At 36.3% G+C, this 19,100-nt stretch overlaps 1 protein-coding gene across 3 annotated transcripts in view; it reads right to left on the bottom strand.

The window, feature by feature from the left end:
* Nucleotides 1–3,180: 3,180 nt before the first annotated feature.
* Btbd3 (BTB domain containing 3) overlaps nt 3,181–19,100 on the bottom strand; it is a 41,739-nt gene continuing 25,819 nt past the window's right edge. For 2 of the 3 annotated variants that reach the window (XM_046433607.2, XM_046433608.2), the window contains 4 exons: nt 11,217–11,490; nt 10,629–10,719; nt 9,952–10,070; nt 3,181–7,130 (listed from right to left, as the gene is read on the bottom strand). In XM_046433607.2, coding sequence (XP_046289563.1) covers nt 6,098–7,130; nt 9,952–10,070; nt 10,629–10,719; nt 11,217–11,359 — 1,386 coding nt within the window. In that variant the 5' untranslated portion in view covers nt 11,360–11,490 and the 3' untranslated portion in view covers nt 3,181–6,097. Of the gene's footprint in view, nt 7,131–9,951; nt 10,071–10,628; nt 10,720–11,216; nt 17,585–19,100 lie in introns of those variants that run through there. The other variant, XM_046433606.2, reaches the window with a different exon arrangement.

The raw sequence follows: 19,100 nt of genomic DNA on the forward strand, positions 1-19,100 counted from the left end.
GAATCACCAACCTTAACCTAGCTACTTTTAAGATAGCCTTCAAAGCCCACCTCACGCATCATTTCTTCTTCCTCCTTGCCCTTTCTCAATCACGTGCATACAGACACAAGCATTCTTATCCTACACCTTATCACTACTGATTTGTACCCACAAAATCCCCTCCTCTAAAAACTGTTCAGCTCAGAGATACTCCATGTGAACTTCATAGTAACATCACAGGGAGCAATTTCTCAGACCCCTCTGAAGACCTAACAAACTAGAATTTCTAGGTTGGGGTCTGGTCTTTTGATTCTTCTATGTGCTATCAGTACAGCAGCAATGCACTGAACTTGCCACCATCACACACACTGCCACATCTTATTGGTTTCTCACTCCCTGGTCAGCACCTTTGACTGTCTGGGATGAGGAAAAGGATCAATAAAAGATCAATGAATGAATGAATGGTGAGTTAATCCTCTAAATGATTCATTAAATCTTTCTCTTCTTCAAAGCTAAATTATGCAGGAAACACTATAAATATTCTTTGGTCCACTAGCACCTACACATATTCTTAGAATTGGAATTTGCCTTTAAGAGTTGAGATCTATGACAATTTTTAATTTTGAACTGGTTAAGGATCAGTGTATTATGCCAATATTATAATAAGGGATACTAAAATAAAGTGAAGTTAGAGCTGTTCAAGACAAACACAAAAACAAGAATTCCGTAGTATGCACAGAATGTCTCTAAAGTACATTTTCATCTATTCTACAGTATAGCAGAAGGTGGTGCCCTCTGCTTCAAGTTTTAAAAGATTATGTGAGGTACCTTAAATAATCAATATCTTTCTTTTTACTACTTTTTGCACATAGTAGTTTAGGAAGGAAAATGAAAATTGGAAAACCCCAAGAATGCTATGTATCAAAATATTATCTCAGACCTTTTTAGTTCCTTCATCAGTGTTCATGCTACATGTTGCTCAGATATATTCCAGACCTTCATGTTAAAATTAATAAGGCCACTGATGTGACTTTAAAAAAAATCACTTTTCTAAATATGAATTCACTCCTTTAAAACAACTGATAAAACAAATGATGTAAACGAGATAAACTCTTAAATATAAAACTGTCCAACCAAAGTAATAAAAAGTACATCTTAATTTTTGAGGCAATATTCTGGACTGTTGTCACATCAAGTGGAAAACAACATCATCCTAATGGTAACTTTTAACATACCTGCTCTGGTCACTACCAGCAGCTTGCAGAGAAATATATAACACACATTTAACTGCTGACATGTAACTATGTAGCTATGTCCTATATACAGACCTGTTTAAAAGTTCAGATTTGACAAAGCAAAGAGCAAACTCTTTTTAACCATCTTGAGGTTAGAGACTTTAGATGGCAGAGTATAGATTAGCATCTACTAGTAAAAATATGTCCACTGGACATTTAAGTAGAACGGCAAATAGAAAGGACTGGGGATATAGCTCAGTTGGTCCAGTGCTTGCCTTGCCTCATATGCATAAGGCTTTGGGGGGAGGGGGAGATAGAGATAGATAGATAGATAGATAGATAGATAGATAGATAGATAATCTGAGAGAAAGGCAGGCAAATAGAAAAAAAAAATCATTATAAGGCATTCAGAGCCTGCATAAATAGGAATTATATCCTGCACATCACACTCCACTCCCCAAAGAAGTTTAGAAAAGGCTACCAAGGGGAGATACCCATGCTGGGAAAATGTACCCATTCTTTAAAGACTAATTTGTAGCTGCTGGTGTCTTACATAACTTGACATATAATCAATGGTAGTTGATTCATCTCTTCAGAGATTCATCTCTTCACAGTTATTTCCATCTTGCCTACCTGGCAACATCTTGGCTGAGAAACTTCACCAGTGCTAACATTAGTTATGGAAATCATGAACAACAGAAATAAGTAACTAAAGAGTAAACTCAACTTTCAAAAAAATTGTCCAGTATTACTGTTTCTTAACTACAAAAGACTTGTAGAGCAAGGAAAGTAGTTCATCAATAAACATAAAGGACTCTGAAAAGAATGTTGAAATGTACAAATTAGAAACTCAAAAAGCATGCCCATCTTCTATGGAAGCACCTCAAAGGACTCAAAACCTTGCTCTGACAGATTTTTCAGGACCACCTGCTTGCTTTGGCCCCTAAATTCTGTACCATTTAGTTCCTCAGAAATACTTTCCACCTTTTCTGTTTTCTCCCAAGTGTTAAGTTCCTGATTTTCCCAGGCAAGTCAAACAGTCAACTGGGAAGAAAGTATAATTTCAGTTGACTTGTTGATCTTGAGCCCCAGCAATGGAGGAGGATCATTCCCAACTGTCTTGGGATAATGAAAACAAACATATGGATTAAATTTAAACAGCAACAGAAAAGAGATAATGGCTAAGACTTTTCTGGATTAAAGATCTTTGCAATTCAGGTTGTAACTGTGATTAAGCTGATGAGAATGGGGAATTCCCTTCTTCTTTGGAATAATTCCAAAAATCTTTTGAATAAGTGTATGCTGTAGAAACTGAAACCCAAGAAGATGAAGTGGTTAACTATATAGGGATTTCACAATAAATTCTATCAGAAAAGCATCAGAAAGTGGCAGAGAAAAACAATGTGTATATAGACAATTACGAATGAATATGGGTGTGTTTTGTGTGTGTGTGTGTGTGAATAGAATGAAAAACTAATTGAGTATATAACTATATTCAAATTTCTTGTATGTCACTTTATCTTTTTTTTTTTTTTTAATTTTTTTTTAATCCTAGACTTAAGCTATTTCACACTGAGAGAAGCAGCAGCACTGGATCACATCGGAAGCCAGATGCCATTGAGTACAATACCCTGGTTAGTACAGGGAGATCCAGACATTTGATCAACTATAGCTTCAGAATGCCAGCCAACCACAAATTCCATAACAGGAATATAAATGCATCCATTCACTCCCTCTCATTAACTTAACAGTCAGGCTTTGAACAATGCAATTGATTAACATATCCATTGTTCTCCTATGCTTTTGCCTCAAAATGTTTACTTCCTTAGGGATCAAAGATATCTGAATACTTAGCAAATAAATGCTCCTACAAAATAATTTCTGTAAAATATATTGGCACCAAAAAGTGCCAGAATGAAACTTTTACTATTTCAAGGAAGTGACAAAAATGGTAAGAAAACAAATCTATGAACCAGTTTTATTTTATTTGCATTTAACATGAGTATACACATTCATGTGTCTAACAAGATCTGCACTGTTACATTAAAAATACAGTACAATAACATTCAACATGAGGTACTTCATATTTATATATTTTTCCTTCATAAATAATGTTGTAAGCTGCTAAAGTCAAGCACTGATGCATAAGTTGCTACAGTGTCTTGAGTTAGCTGAGCTTATTAAACACCTTAAAAAAAACAAAAACAAAAAAGACAGTTCAGTGCAATAATTATGTAGAAATTAGACCATTTACTTAAATACTATTTTAAGATATGCTTAAAGAATGTTACATTAGAACTGCTAGCCTAGTTACCCTTTATCCCCAGTATGAACAATGACAAAGACTGCCAGATACATTGGGAAAAGCATCTACAGCGTACTCTGTTTAATAAAGTTGTGTTTATACACTAGAGTTGCCTGCCTTGTCAGAACAATGGTTTCTAATTTTAAAAGCTACAAAATTCAAAATTACCAAAGAAAACAAAGCAAGCACATTAGCTTTCATTCCATTTTGTTGAAAATGCAGAAAGGAGACTTGGTCTAAAATATATAATTTTTTATTCTAAATACAATTTTCAAATTTTATCCACAGGCCAATCAGATGGTGAAAGTGTTTTGTTTTTTGTTTTTTTATTTTTATTTTTCTTCTCTTAATTGACAGAAAATTAAGTTCTTCTATACCCAGCGTACAGGATCTCATGTGGCTTTCGGCAGACTAGCTGTGCAGAGGGCAACTCAACTGACAGAGCAGTGAAGGAATGACCCCACTCTCAGGCGGTCCATCACACTCACCCTCTCAACTATGAAATTAGTGCTGAGTAACATTTCTTCTCCTCTGGCTTCACGTCAAGTGCCTTCTAACCAGTTTTACCATTTTGCATGATAGTTATGAGTTACTGAAATGTTTAACCATAATTTTAGAATAGAATCCTTTGCACAAGTATTTTTAAGTGAAAATTTATCTTTATTTCATTAATGTTTTGCCAAAACTACAACCTGTCATGTCCATAATAAGATAATTCTAGATAGCTGTTCTGGCAGTATTCATCTATAGTCACCAGTAACAACTTTCAGTCAGCTATGCTAACAGATGTAGGTAAATGGCAAAAGTGATTAAAACAGTTCCCATAATCCAGTGTTCTCCTCCATCAGGGACACTCGCCAAAGGCGACAGGCCCACATCTACAGAGAAAAAAGCAGCCCAGAAGCACAGTGAATAAGCAAGGGCAGTCACTCATTGGGCCTGGCTGGGGACAGCAGGGGGACCATTGTGTCCCACCTCTCACTAACCAGGCAGGGAGGAGGGAATTCCTGAGTTGGCAATCGCACTTGCATGCACATGGGCACATGGGCTCACAGGCACACACACACCCCAGGACTAACTCCTGGCCCCAGACAAGCCAGTTTCAGGCTTGCAGAGCAGGAGAAGGAGGCGGCCAAGGGACCACACTCTAGGTGGCGGAGAAGCCATCTCAGGATCACACTGAGCAGAAAAGCTGCCCAAAAACACATGGATTCTTCAACTGGCAGTGATCACACTGGGCACTGCCAGGGTCACAGGCACCAAACCAACAAAAGCCATCACTGAAGGAGAATTTTTTAATGAGCTTTTCCTCCTTTGCTTATATTAGCCATGGACAAATAAGAGAGCCAGATGTGCTGCTGATGCAGTGAATTCAGGGACAACAAACTCTGTTACTCCAACCAATTTCTGAAAACCCTGCAGGCATATATTGGCACTTTAAGGTGGCCAGAGGCCAGATTCTAGCAGTCCAGAATGAGAACAGAACTATAATCAACAAATAAAATAGCATATGGTCAAAGATTAGATAAAGTATATTTCAAATAAAAAAAAAAAACAACAAATAAAAGTATTTTATGACATTAACAATGTAGTGCTACAAAACCAGTTGTTACTCCATTCCTCTAAAGAAATGTTTGGTCCTCTTTTAAATGGGAGAAAAGGGATCAGGAATTCTATACAGTACGATTTATAAAAACAAGCAAATGATAGGGACCCAAAGCTATGTGGCAAGAAAAGAGTGCCTTTTTCAAACGCATTATCAATTAAAGTATTTGTAGTATGGGATTTTTTAGGTTCTCTTTTAAAACCTTTACTGTAAATTAGCAGGCCTGCAATTTTTTTCTATTGACAATAAACTTTTATAATTTCATTACTTCCAAAAGAAGTGTTCATATTGTGTTACCTTGTCTTCTTAAAAGAATATAAGTCTCCTTTGCCTATAAAACACCACTCAATTCCTTAGTTTCTTATTTTACACTGCCATTTTGAGTTAATGTGTAATAATCTTATTGGTTTAGGATTAAAAAAGCAAAGTGAGAAGCAACAACTTTAAAAGAAAAAAATGTAAGAGCCAAACATGACTACTTTCTACATTCTAAATTATTACTTATTATAAAGTAAAATTTCTCTCAAAATTGTACACTGAGGTTTATCTGGTTTTTTGGGGGGGTGGGCTTTGTTTAAAAATAACTCTTGATTGTTATTATTTTAGACTATTTCCATTCATCAAATAAAATCCAAAAGGAAATTTGAGGTGATCCAAAATTTTCTTTAGAGACATGAAATTGGGAGGTCGGTGGGGCATCTGAGAGAGCATAATCTCTCCAGGTGTATAGACGCAACTCTGAAAACCACAAAGCCTTAGTAAGAACTTGGCTCTTTTAAGCATATAGTTAAAAGCGGAATGCTGCATTTTAGCCTGTACATAATTAAAAAGGGTAAAAGAAATTAGAAACTGCCTACCGCTTCATTCATAACAAATTACCTGCACTGATCACATATCTGCAGATGAGCTAAGCATCAAGCAAGGAGAGGCCAGATGTGCACCCGAGCTCACACTGCTTGGGGAAGTGAAGCTTTAAGCATAGAATATAAGTTCAGGGATCTGCCCTCCCTGTACCCCAGTGCCATTTGTGCTATCCGAGGAGCATTGAAACTGGACAGTCACTTTGCCACACTGAACTTCCGTCATGCCTTCTTGTCCAAAGTAGCTGAGTTCATTGCCATCCAGTATCACACTGGCTGTGTAGAAGGTGTCCGGCTCGATCTGCACAGGATACTCAAACCACACAGGGAAGGTATTGCTGGATCCATCTGAGAAGTACTTGCTCAAGTTCTGCCCCAGGACAACACCCTGCCGCTTGAGTTCAATCTTGGCACTGTATTCTGCAGAACCACAGCTGGAGCCATACAGCCCAAAGCCTGCAATAAACACTCTTTTATCAACAGCAAACTGGATGCTGTCACAGCGACCCCGATAGCGCCACTGGTTGCTCCTATAGGCACAAGACTGGAAACGGTGACAGCGCTGGGGGACAAGGCCCTTGCGGGCTTTACTCACAAACTGCAACTCTGGCTTTTTGGCCGCAGTGTACCAGAGGAAGATGTCATTGGTCTCATTGAGAGTTAATACTCCGGACTGGGCAGCACCATTTGCAAAGTCATCAAGGGCCATTGTGGGTATGCGGATCAAGTACAGTGCCTTTCCTAGGACCTTACGTTTATTTTCAATGCTCAAGGCTAGATCTTGTCGCTGGCATTCTACTTCAGCCCAGTTGAGAGCTGCCTCAAAAACCACGATTTCTTTGGCATTCAGAGTTTCCCTGCGGAGGATACTTTCTAGTGTCTGGAAGTCGATATCACAGAATCCCTCAGACTTGAGAGCTAACTCAGCCTGGGCATCGATTACCTCCCAGCAACGCTGGGTCAGATCAGGCTCCTCGAACAGACAGCTCTGGGAGAGGAGCACACAGGCATTCTTGGCGCTCAGGCTTGTCTCCAGGAAATTAACACAGGCTCTGGCAAGGTGAGGGACAATGTATTTTTTGGCAGCATACAGTGTAGCCAACACTGTGTCAGCAGCCAAGTCAATTTCATCACAATAGATATATCTGAAAGAAAACATACAATATATAAATGGAATTTTCACAAAATGAGCATGCTCAGCATGTAAAGAACCAACTATTTTCACATTTGTTCCAAGAACATCATCTTATGTGACACTTATTATAAACATGCTTAAAGAAATATCTGAATTATATTTATAAGTTATTACTATCTCAGCTCAGTAGTAAGTTTGTATCATGAAAGGCATTAACTTAGTATTACCATTCTGGCCTATGTTTCACATGCTATATATAGTGTCTTCTCAACAAAAATAGAAGATACTGTAACTATTCAAACTTGACTCAACATCAGAAAAAATAGCAAAATTGTATTACATATGTTATATTTAGATAAAAACAAAATGCCTTTACTACTATAATTTCAGCATTAACCCTATCTTGATGCTTTTGGATTTCTCCTAAAGATTAAAAAAAAAAAAAAAAAAACTGATACTAAATATTTTTCAAATAGATCCAAGTTCACAAATAATCAAATATGGACTTCAATTCTACCTTCCAGGTTACTCAGAACACAGCAGGCTCTGTGCCAGTTTATTTGTTTAATTCAAAACTTCTAAATTCCTCCCACATATATTCTTTTCACCTTCAGAATTAAAGAATACATTTTTTCCATACGTATTAATTAAAAGACAAAATGGGAAAACTTAAATGTAGAGTTTCTACGTCAATAAACCACACTTTGTGGTATTTTAGAGGATAGCGATAGTTTCTCAAAATGGAATGTGAAAGTAGAAATTATCTGCTTCTGGTAGATGGTTATGGTTAACATAAAAAAAATAGAAATAATAACATTTACCTTTAACTTTTTCTAGCTAAAGTGCTAGGTACTTTATCTGAAGTCTTCCTGTATTTATTTTATTTCATCTTAGTAAAAGACACGTTAACTCAAAAAATCAGCAATACCTTCTGTGAAAAAGTAGAGAAATTCAAGCATGCAAAGAGAAAAATGTCCACGATCACAAATGAAACCTGCCCTTTTGCTCCTAGGAAGCCCTTCTCCTCTCTGATAGGCTAAGCCAGATGCCATTTGACAATACACTTGCAGCTCAGTTCTGCTTTGACCAAGAGCCAGGACTTTGGGAAGGATCCTGGAACATGGTGAGTAGGTTTGTAACTCTTACCCTGTAATTGTCAAGGGCACAGTCATCCCCTTGACAATCTCTTCTCCTGGAATAATGGCTTCTCACCCACAATGTACAAGGAAGGAAATCTGGTCATCAGTATCACAACTATGGCATGGCAGCCAAAGGCATCTTACAGCATCTCTGACTCCTACCACTTTATGTGGCCTGTGTGTACAACTTTAAAAAGCTGTATTAATACATGCTCTAGGTGATACAACTATGAGAAAAGACACTTGACCAATGCTGAATCAAATGAGTTAGGTGAAATGTAGCTCTTGGCCATCTTGCTGCTTCCTAATTATGCATATGTCTAGAACAACTCAACAAACTACTTGGCTGTAGTGAAGCCCAAAATGCTGAAGTATTGCTGCATTCTGCTCAGCAAGAGATAATACTGTCAAAGACACTGAGTTGACTTCCTCTGATGGAGGGTGGGAGAGAGGACCCTTAGAGGTAAAACTGATTTCTGCACGTACTTCTCTAAAAGACCACAAAGATTAAAATTGGTGGATTAGTTTAGGCTTTGGTGCTTCACATGCTTACTTGCCTTTCATTTCCCTATATTCCACTGTGAAAGTCCTAGTCAACAGCAATTAGATTTCAGAATTTTAATATGAATAAAAAATACATTTAAGCTGTAGAACTATAATTTTTCAGCAGGTAGTAATAAGACATAGCAACATTTTAACCATTAATGGGAACATTGTCCAACTTGTTGACCCACTGAATGATTTTTTTGAACAATAATTTTATTTATTTCAGTGAAATGAAATCCCTAGAGCAGCAGATGACCTTGAACTCAGTCTTTAGTGTCCTAGAAATTAATGCAGATTAAGAGAAAGCATATAAATAATATTTAGAATAACACTAAATTTTAATAACAGGATAGACTATCACACATTGTCTAGCACTGGTACATAGTACAGAAGATGATTCATGTATCTGCTTGACATATACTGGAAGCTACAAAAGACCCACTAGATAAAAAGCTAATGTAAATTAATATTACATATACTTTTGTATTTCTAGATTACCAATTGAAGTTTTTCTGTATACATCTACATGAAATCATAGAAAACGATTTATAACTTCCAAAAATTTCTCCTCTAATATCAAATGCAAATGCTTCTTATTCTGGAGAAAGTGTCCAATTTTATAGAAGAGTAAGTGTACCGTATTTGTGCAAAAAGATCGGACTAAGTCAACAGACAGCGAATTCTACATTTGCTGTTAGGAGATAACAACTCAGAAAACTTAGAAGTCTTCCAAATTGTAGTGTTTAAATAAGGTATATAATTTCTGGAATTGTGAAATAAAAATGTATTTCTTTGAAGACTTCTTCACACATACTGATTTCAGATAGAACATGTGCCATTAAACAATGCCTACACCTGAAAGTTATTTTTCTTTAATTACAAGCCATTAAGAACCAAATTGCTATACATGCCACTTGCCCCCACATCCTGTGCCAAGGTGTGGATAAATGCTTGGATCATTCCACATGCTTTCCAATTAAAGATGAACAGCAGTTTTCTCCAAAAACATGTACAGGATAAGCAGCACCCTCTTTCTTCATCAGAGTCTCCTTTTTTTGTTATGCAGAACTTACATTTAACTTTGAAGCCAGCAGGGTACAAATATAGCATAAACAAACTCTTTCCAAACATAGAAATAATGCTTACTTCAGCATGGCGAGAAAAGCAGCAGGTTCGACATCTGGTATACGGATTTCATCTTTGTCCTCGGCAAGTTCTCCGTAAAACATTGCATGGAACACAGAGCTCCCAACAGCTAAGACATACTGTGGAGAAAGGGAAATCTTATTTCATGCACTAAATTGAAAGTGTTTTCAGCAAATCAATCCAGAAAAACAACTCTAAGCAATCAGGTTTAGTGGGCATAGAGTACCTAAACCTGTTCCTTTGAAAAAACCAAGATACAGGGTATTTGGCAGGGAAATATAAGATGTTCATACAAAATAGCCTCTATGCTAATTATTTCAAAGCTTTCAGAGATTAACGCAGGGGTCCCCTCATTGCAACATAAATACAATAAAAGCTTATCTCACTATTTCTAGGAAAGGGGTCAATACATGACTTTCCTAACCTGTCACAACAACTTCCCAGGGCTGGAGAGTTAAGAGGGTATGTTTCTGTGAGAGATATAAAGCAGTATAGTAGGAAACAATGAAAAAATTAAGCGTGGTCAAAGCCCTTTGGATAGGGTATGCTTTCTCTGTAACTGGGGGAAACATGCACTGCCTGCCATCGGCAAGCTGCCCACACCAAGTTCCAGGCTGACTGAGAGGGTCCCTTTTTGTAAATCTCAGGACAAAACCGGTAATGCAGCTGTTGCTTACTTTGTGTCCTGGCAACCGCTGAGTCCCACCTGGTGGCCCAACCACAAAATGTACATCTGCCATCAAATCATTATTGAACATCACCGCATTTCTATAAACAGAGGCAATTCATTAATTCACAGCAGCCAGCATTCTTAATCCCTTTCTCCAACATAAAAAGACTCACAAGCTAAGCAACAGTTTAGTAACTTCATAGCAAAATTTAAAAAATAAAGATTGAAACTAAACAACTGTGTTTGTAGTTATTGCAAACACACAGGAAGTAGCAAAAGTTTTTTTTTTTTTTTTTTTTTTTTTAAGTTATACAAACTTTTCACAAGGCTAAGGACAAATTAAAGGTTTCTATTTTTCATGGCCTATAGAATATAACCCTGTCACTTAAATATTACAGCTTGCAAAAACATTTTTGTCTAAGAGAAAAACAGCTGTACTGTTTTGGAAAAGATACAAGGCAGTTTTCCATTACCAATAAAGCTTCTGGGAAAAGAGGAAACACAGATTTGTGTTAAAATACATTACAGGTTGTTCAAAAGCACAAACTTCAACACAGGAAAACTTTTAAAGTACATGTGCTGGCTCAGTACTTACCTTTCTCTAATGGTGGGATAGAGACCCTGCCAGTTGGGGGCCGGGATCAGGTTGTTGTTGCTGAGATTCTGCTGGTGGTACTGCTGGACAGTGGTGCTGCTGGAGTTAGCTGGTTTTTTCCGGGGAAATATATCAGCAGCCATCTTCTTCTTCTTTTTAGTCTTCAAGGTAATTATTTCATAACAAACTGGGGGCAACTTGCTGCTGCTACTGCTAGTGCCGCTGCTGTTATTTGCTTTCTTTGAGCTTTTCTTGGACCTGTTCTTTACCGTCTCTGGAAGCATCAAGAAGAAGGTGAGACATTTCATGTTCTTTTCCTTGTCATCTACCATGAGTACAGTATGTTTCTCTTTACAGCTAGATATCCCAAACTGGTTCAAACATCAAGGAAAACAGGCTGGCCGGAGCCAAGATGTTAACAGAAACCAACAAGCTGATATTTTGCTTCTTTTCTCAGCCAGGCAAGGTGACCTTTTCACTATGTTGAATAGAAACTGGCTTTAAGTTTTATCCAGTACTGGGTCTGTTAAATACATCCCCATCATGATTCCTGTTTCTCTTACTTGCTCATAAAAACAACCGTTTCCTAGATCACCTGAAAACGCTACACCGAGCGAAGACGACAGGCACAGAGCTGTAGCACTTGTTTTCTGAATTAGGTTAGCAAGATGTGCTGGAGCTGAGTGAGTCTGTTCAGCCAGCTGAAGTTGTGTGGTGAATGGATCGGAGGAGAGTAGGTATTACAGCCCTGCAGATGGAGTCAGACAGCCAGTGCTCGGAGCCAATAGCTGAAGTCACCAATCATGATTGGACCAAGCAAAACAGTGACACCTATTGTAACGTGCATAGTTCTGATATTAAAGGAACAGCAGTTGTATTCTCTGTCTACTGTATATTTAAATAAGATAAACAATGTATGAAATATATTTGAACATAGGAAGAAAGGAGTTTATGCCCACAAATTTCTCTTTAGTTAGAATATACATTTTTATTTTTTCAGCTAAACAAGCAGATCAAATTAACAAAGCATAGGACAGACAGCTATTTCTAGATTTCTGGTAAAAATATTTTTTACAGCAGCATTTAGTTTCAAATATTTTAGACAAAATCCTCTATAGTCTGTAAGTTTCAAAGGATTAACCATAGCAAAACCATATTAAACATATTTATTACATCTGAAAGAGGAAGGAGGTTGTTTTTCCTTTTCATTTTTCAGTTTCTTTAAATGCAAGTTATATTCCAGTATAAAAGAAGAGAACTAAGGCCATGTGTTCATTTTACCTTCCAGCGTTCTCTAGCTCCTGTCTTTAACAGGACTCCCAGGTCACAAAACATTATTAAGATAAGATTATACCAGCAGGCTGAGCTGCACTGAAGCCTAAGACAAATTCTAGATGTAAAAATAATATTCAAATGAGATAAATCTGGTAATCAGTGTTTAAAGGCTGTAATTCACTAAAAATATGTCAGATGGTGCTCTGTTCTTGATCTCAAAATTCCAACTTAACTGTTATTTCCACATTTAATCTTGTTATAATTTTAAAGAATATAATCTACAATTTCTAACACAGAGCCAATAGTAAGGCTATTTAAGATGATAAATGTCTGATGCTACCTAGTTAAAATGCAAACAGGTTCTCTCTGCTTTGGATCAGAATATAAACTACTGTATGGTTTTCAAAAATATGAATCCTCCAACAATTTCTAGTAAAAAACAAAACCAGAAACACCTGCTGTAGAGTCTTCATATGCATATTTATTTGTAAAGAGGGACTAATGAAGATATTTAATCTCACCCCTATCTATTTGGATTATTCTCATTTGTGGGAAGCACATCAGCCACTTGCTGCCCCCCACAATCTAATGTACCCTTCTCAACCACAGCCCTGATTGTTGCATTTTATGTAAGTAATGACTAACAAAATGAGAACTTAGCATATGAGAACTATTAGTGTTAATATTATAATTAGTAATCTAATAAAGATAATTCCAACAATTTTTAAACTCCCAGGATACTAAATCACTAAATTAAACCAAACAATATCCTCCTTTCTGTCATTACTATTATTCTAAAAACTATTTCAAAGACACTGCAGAACACAACTGTGTAAAGAGAGCCACAATCTTTAGCATAAGGTTACCCATCCCGATTTTATATGGACCCTGAGTGCTACTAATTTATTGCAATTATTGTATTATCAATCACAGGGCTAATATATCATACATCTATACATACAAATGACCTTCAAATACATTTTAATGAACAAAGACAACGGGATCTGGAAAGGAGTTTAAAAAAGCACCTGGAAAAAGGCATGAAGAAACAAGTAGGCTCCAATTTAGGTATCTACTCAGAATATGGTTAAAAACCAAAGGATTTCAATTCTCCAAGGCTACTGAACTTGGATCATATCCCTCCTCAGCAAGGCCCCACCCTGGGAAGGCCCTTCTGACAGAAATTCATCTCACAAATCTAGTATCTGGCTTTTCAGGTCAGAAGTAATCAGGATGGAAAGAGACACCAGCCACTTTGAGGAGACATCATTAACTAGCAGATGAATGAGACAAAACAGAAAAACATACAACAGCACCATGGAAGGCTTTGTAGTTCTTATTCATTTTGCATATAGCTCAATATTCACCACAAAGAGAGCCTCTAAAAAAATATGGCTTTTGCAACACTAAGTTGAAGAAAAAAAAGAGTATATGCAAATACTTTTAAGAAAGAAAATTCTATAACATTTAGAAAATGATCTTTCTGAAATTAAATATTCTAGTTATGTGGAAAATTAAATTTTGTAGAAAGGCTTGAAAATCCCAGTTAAATGAAGTAGTGCTAAGTCTGAATCACCTAGAAAAGTGCTGCAAAGAGGGGTATCATCAATTTTCACTCAGGTGAATGTTGGGGCAGATGAGAACAGCTGTTTAAAATCAAGACAACGGGGGCTGGGGTTGTGGCTAGCATGCGTGAGGCACTGGGTTTGATCCTCAGCACCACATAAAAATAAAATAAAGGTATTGTGTCCACCTATAACTAAAAAATAAATATTTAAAAGAAATAAAATCAAGACAACAGAAAAATGATCAGACAGCTATCTTTTCTTGCCACAGTAATAAGTCGGGTAATACAAGTTCTTGCTACTAAAAGTGTAATCCCAAGATCCAAAGTAGCATCTCTCAGGAGTGTTTACTGAAACCCACAATCTCAGCCAGATTCTGCATCACAATCTGCATTTTAACAAGACCCTTCACATTTATAAATGGTATGGAATTCAAGTTTGAGGAAAAAACTCACAGAGAAACTAAGGACATTATAGTGCCTTCCCAAAGATCCCACACCAACATTTCAGCTCTCAAGTGAATGAACAAAACAACTCAAACCATTTTAATTTGATTTTGAAATAAAAATTAGCCCTCATATCTTGTTCTGAAAGTCCTTCTGGTTAAATGTCAACATTTTAGGAATAGGGGTGCAGACAGCCAACTGAGAGGGCTTAGGATATCTGCTAATCCTATGGAAAAGAAGTTTAAGATCAGATTATTTTAAAGGATAATGACAGAAATTATTTTAGTGGGAAAAACAAAGGATTCAAAAGTGCCAAGTGTGAAGCAGATGAACTATCTTTTTAAAATAATCTACTTCACAATTCTGTTTCAAAAAATTAGCAATGCAGCAGGGTAAAATTAGTAACAAAGTAATATGGTTCAATCCTAGCTGGACCACTTGAAGTAACACAGGGACAGCAGGGATTTAAACAAATCATTCAGCCTTTAAGGGCCTCAGTTTCCAGTTATAAAGTGAAGAGGTTCATTTACAATAAAAGAGTGTTTCTCATCTAATAGATGAGTTTCTCCAACTTTATACTCAATCCATAGTAAGAAGGACATTTTATATTCTGACAGTATAAACACACATAGATGCATACAAATCAAAAGAATGAACAAAACAAAATTTACTCTGATATTTTCTACTTTATTCTTTTGTTTTGTTTTGTTTTAATCTTGACCCATTCAATTGTTCTCATGATCACAGTTTAATAAACATTGATCTAGAGTATTTTGAGGGGCATCACCAAAGAATTTACCAACCAGAGTTTTTTTCTATCAAGAATTTGGACCAAGAATACCAGATGGAAAAGTAAGGCTCCACCCACAGTGGGGTATCCATGAAACTTTTCAACCTGCAGGTAAAATTGGCAATGTGCATTTATTTTTCTGGAAAGAGTAATGATAGCTTTCATCTATCCTTTTGAGTAATCCATGACACCTAAAACAATAAAATCTCGTGAAAACTCTAGTATTGATTTAAATATACAACTTTATGACTTATTCTCCCTTGATTAAATATAAACAGTTGAAAATCCCATCTATTCAGTCTATAACCCAAACCTATCACATACTGGGTTGAAGGACAGTAAAGGATAACAGCCTAAGACCTACTGTCACATTTTAACTCTAACATGTCTTTCCAACTAGCATTCCATCACTTGTTCTTACACTTACACTTCCTGGATTTTATAGCTGCTCTGAGACACAGTAAATATCTGATCAAGAAACCCACCAATCTTTAATGAAAGCATTCCCAGAACATACCATGCTGATTATTATTGCATGTTGTGCATACAACAGGAAAGATTAGGAACCAAGCTCAAAACTTGTAAGTTAATAATAGTGGGGTTTCAGTTCAGCTTACAAGCACCACAAAGTTAAATCACCATGATCGATTTCATTCAATTCTCAATAATGACAAAATTACCAATAGAATTTAAGGTCCAAAAGAAGGTTTACAAGCTGTCCTACCTTTAGTACAATTTTACATACACAGATTGGGGACATGAATGAGATTTGTAATTGAAAGGGACTCTAGAAATCATGTAACACAGCTGTTGGCTCGCAGATAATGCAAGGGGATATCAGAAGTTTGTAAAGATTGGTGAAAAGTCCACAATTAAGTAGTGGGGCAACACCTGGACTAGAAGGCAGAACTGCAGGCCACGTTCTGTTTATTCCACTCTGATTTTCACTCACAGTAATCAGTCCATATCCTTACACAATGTTCTGTTTGTATTTCTAATCTACTGTATAAGAAAAATACATGTGCAGAGTTCAGAGATGAAAATCATGAACATGTACCATTCACAGCCCTACAGGAGCACACTATAGGAAAGAATGCTGAGACACTTTCTGGAAAGAAACAGGAAAGAATGTAACAGGAAGGAAGAGCCAGGAGGAAGCCTAGTGAAAAACAGAAGAGGCTCTCCACATAAAATGAAAGTTAGAAAACCAATCATTCACAGTTAACATCAAGTTCTACATCCACAACTCACAATACTGGCAACTCTTGTTTAACTTGCTCTAACTCTGGACTCTGTCTGGACTTGTACATGGTTTACTATAAGACACCTAAAAAGTAACAGCAGTGAGGTTAGCTGAGGTTTAAACAGGGCAAAGCAGAATAAAAAAAAAAAATCACTTTAAAAAACGATTCATTGCACATAACAAAGTAGTTTTATCTGATAAATCAAAATGAAATAGTATTTTGTTTTCCTTATTTTTCCTTTCAATACTAAGCAAAAGTTAGTTATACTTGTTGATTTGGGAGGTAAAAACATAAGTGACAAAATATTGGCAGTTCATAAAGATAGTAGCAGCTGCTGGAAAACAAACTATATGCTTGCTAAATTTGGAAATAAATATGGAATCAAGCATTGGCAGCATATATAGTGAAAAAAAGCAAGAGCCAAATGACCTTAAGGCTAGTAACTTAGGATCTGTGAGTCTCATCTGCCAAATGGGTAATTATATCCAGTTCACCCCTCTCATGTTTACAGTAAATGCAAAATTATATGTTTGTAAAAGCACTTTGATAAAGGTGGAAAACACTACAAAGGTAATCTCTATTAACATTACTTGTGATGCAACCAACAAAAAACACAAAACCCCAAATAAATATGGCTCCCTATCCTTGTACTCTTCCAGGCTGCATAGCTCCAGACCTCTCTCTCCAAGCCTGCCTCTTGCCCCATCTGTAAGCCACATGGGTCCTGAGTGGCTATAAATCTTGCTCTGATTTTGCAAATAAGGGTCAATAATCAAGATGCATTGTTTTATGTTTTGATCAGGTCCACACCCAATGTCTGAATCCTGTAGCATTATTTTTAAAGCTGGACTTGGAACCCACATTCTAGGCCACTGTGGACTTCAAACCACAATGATGCCCTGGTGTACCTACCTTCTGACAAAGCCTGAAGCTGCAAGCAGTCTGTCTAGCCAGCCACTTTACAATGTCTATGCTAGCAACTCAATTTGGCCTCTCTCAACAATGAGCCAGTACGAACTATAACGCCAAGAGTAATAACTAATATAAGCCTTTGAGCATGGCATACCTACCCAGAGCTGTCTAGAAGGATGAGGCTCATGGTCAGTTTTACCAATTCATCTTCTTATCACAACACAGACCTCCAGTTAATCCTGAACTGTATTTTTTAAATTTAGGGAGAAAAATGCCTAAAGTTAGAATGCGACAATTTTCAGGAGGCAGGAACAATGATTCTTTTTAGAATTCTATATGCCACTTAACAAGATATTTCATGATTACAGCTCTTAAACATACTGTGTCTCAGGTTGCACCTTGTTTGGAATACTAAACAACTCATCTAAATTCCAAATTATTCTCTTTTATATGTTAAGTGAAATGATCTTGAAAAGGAATATTTAAAGTTTATCATGAGAGACTCTAAAGATAGCTACTTAAAAGAATATAAGTTCTTTTATAGAGTTTAAGATACTTTGGTAAAAAAGTAGTCAACTGGAAATTGTTACATAATATAGATGATCTTATAGATTTCCTCAAATATGTGATTTCTTTTCTGATTCTGGCTTTCAAGGATTAAAGAAACTATATAATATTTGGCAGAAATAATAATTTAAAAAGTTTCCTTTATATTTAATATTATGATTATGACCTTTACACAACTAAAGTGCTATGTGTAAATAATGTGCCATATTCTATTGATTATATACTTCCCCACAAACACACATACATTTTAGCATCTCTGAAATTAGGTTGTATCTTATAATTGATGGCATCAACTGAATATAACTATTAGGATTTTTTTCCTTAGTGTACATAAAACAATGGCATATCATAACTAATGGCACTTGACAGTCAGTGAAATAAGGGAAATTTTATGTAATTCAAAAGAAAGAAAGGGATTTCTTCTTTAGGTTTGTTAATTATTCCCTTAACCAAGCAAAATGACGGCTCAGAATTCTGGCTGAACTACATTAGAATAATTGAGCCTTCATCAAGTAGTCATTTGATAAAGTATATAATCACAATTCTCAATTGAGACTGCTACTATGACAACCGTTGATATGGTAGAAAATCTAGATGGAAATCTCAAAATGAGAACTTCCATTGCTAGGACTGGTAAGAATTCCAGCATTAATATAATCCATTTCTAATACTCTCCCATAGCACACAATTATACACGTATATAAAACTGATTCAGAGTCTATAACTTTCTGGGCAATATTTGCTGAAGAAATTTATCAATCTAAGATTAACTTAAAACAACTTCATATAAAGCATAAACCTAGAGCTAAATGAGTCCTTAAAAGATACTGAGTACTTTCATACTTCAAACAAATAGAATCTAAAAATGTTAGTTTAAAAGGGAGAAATATTATCATATTATAATGATCCCATTACATACATATATCGACTTTCTGTTAGGTACTTAACACAGTTTAACTAAAGAAATGTCCAGGGCTCAGGAAGTCTCTTCTGAAAAGCCTTAAAGGGAGATCTTCTGTTCCAACAGGAGTTATATCCTACTAGAAACAGCTGGAACAGAACAACCTCACCCAACCATCTGTAGC

This window comes from Marmota monax, unplaced genomic scaffold (genome assembly GCF_021218885.2).
Source record: "Marmota monax isolate L192 unplaced genomic scaffold, Marmota_monax_Labrador192_F-V1.1 WCK01_AAM20220418_F8-fsc00014, whole genome shotgun sequence".
Classification (NCBI taxonomy): domain Eukaryota; kingdom Metazoa; phylum Chordata; class Mammalia; order Rodentia; family Sciuridae; genus Marmota; species Marmota monax.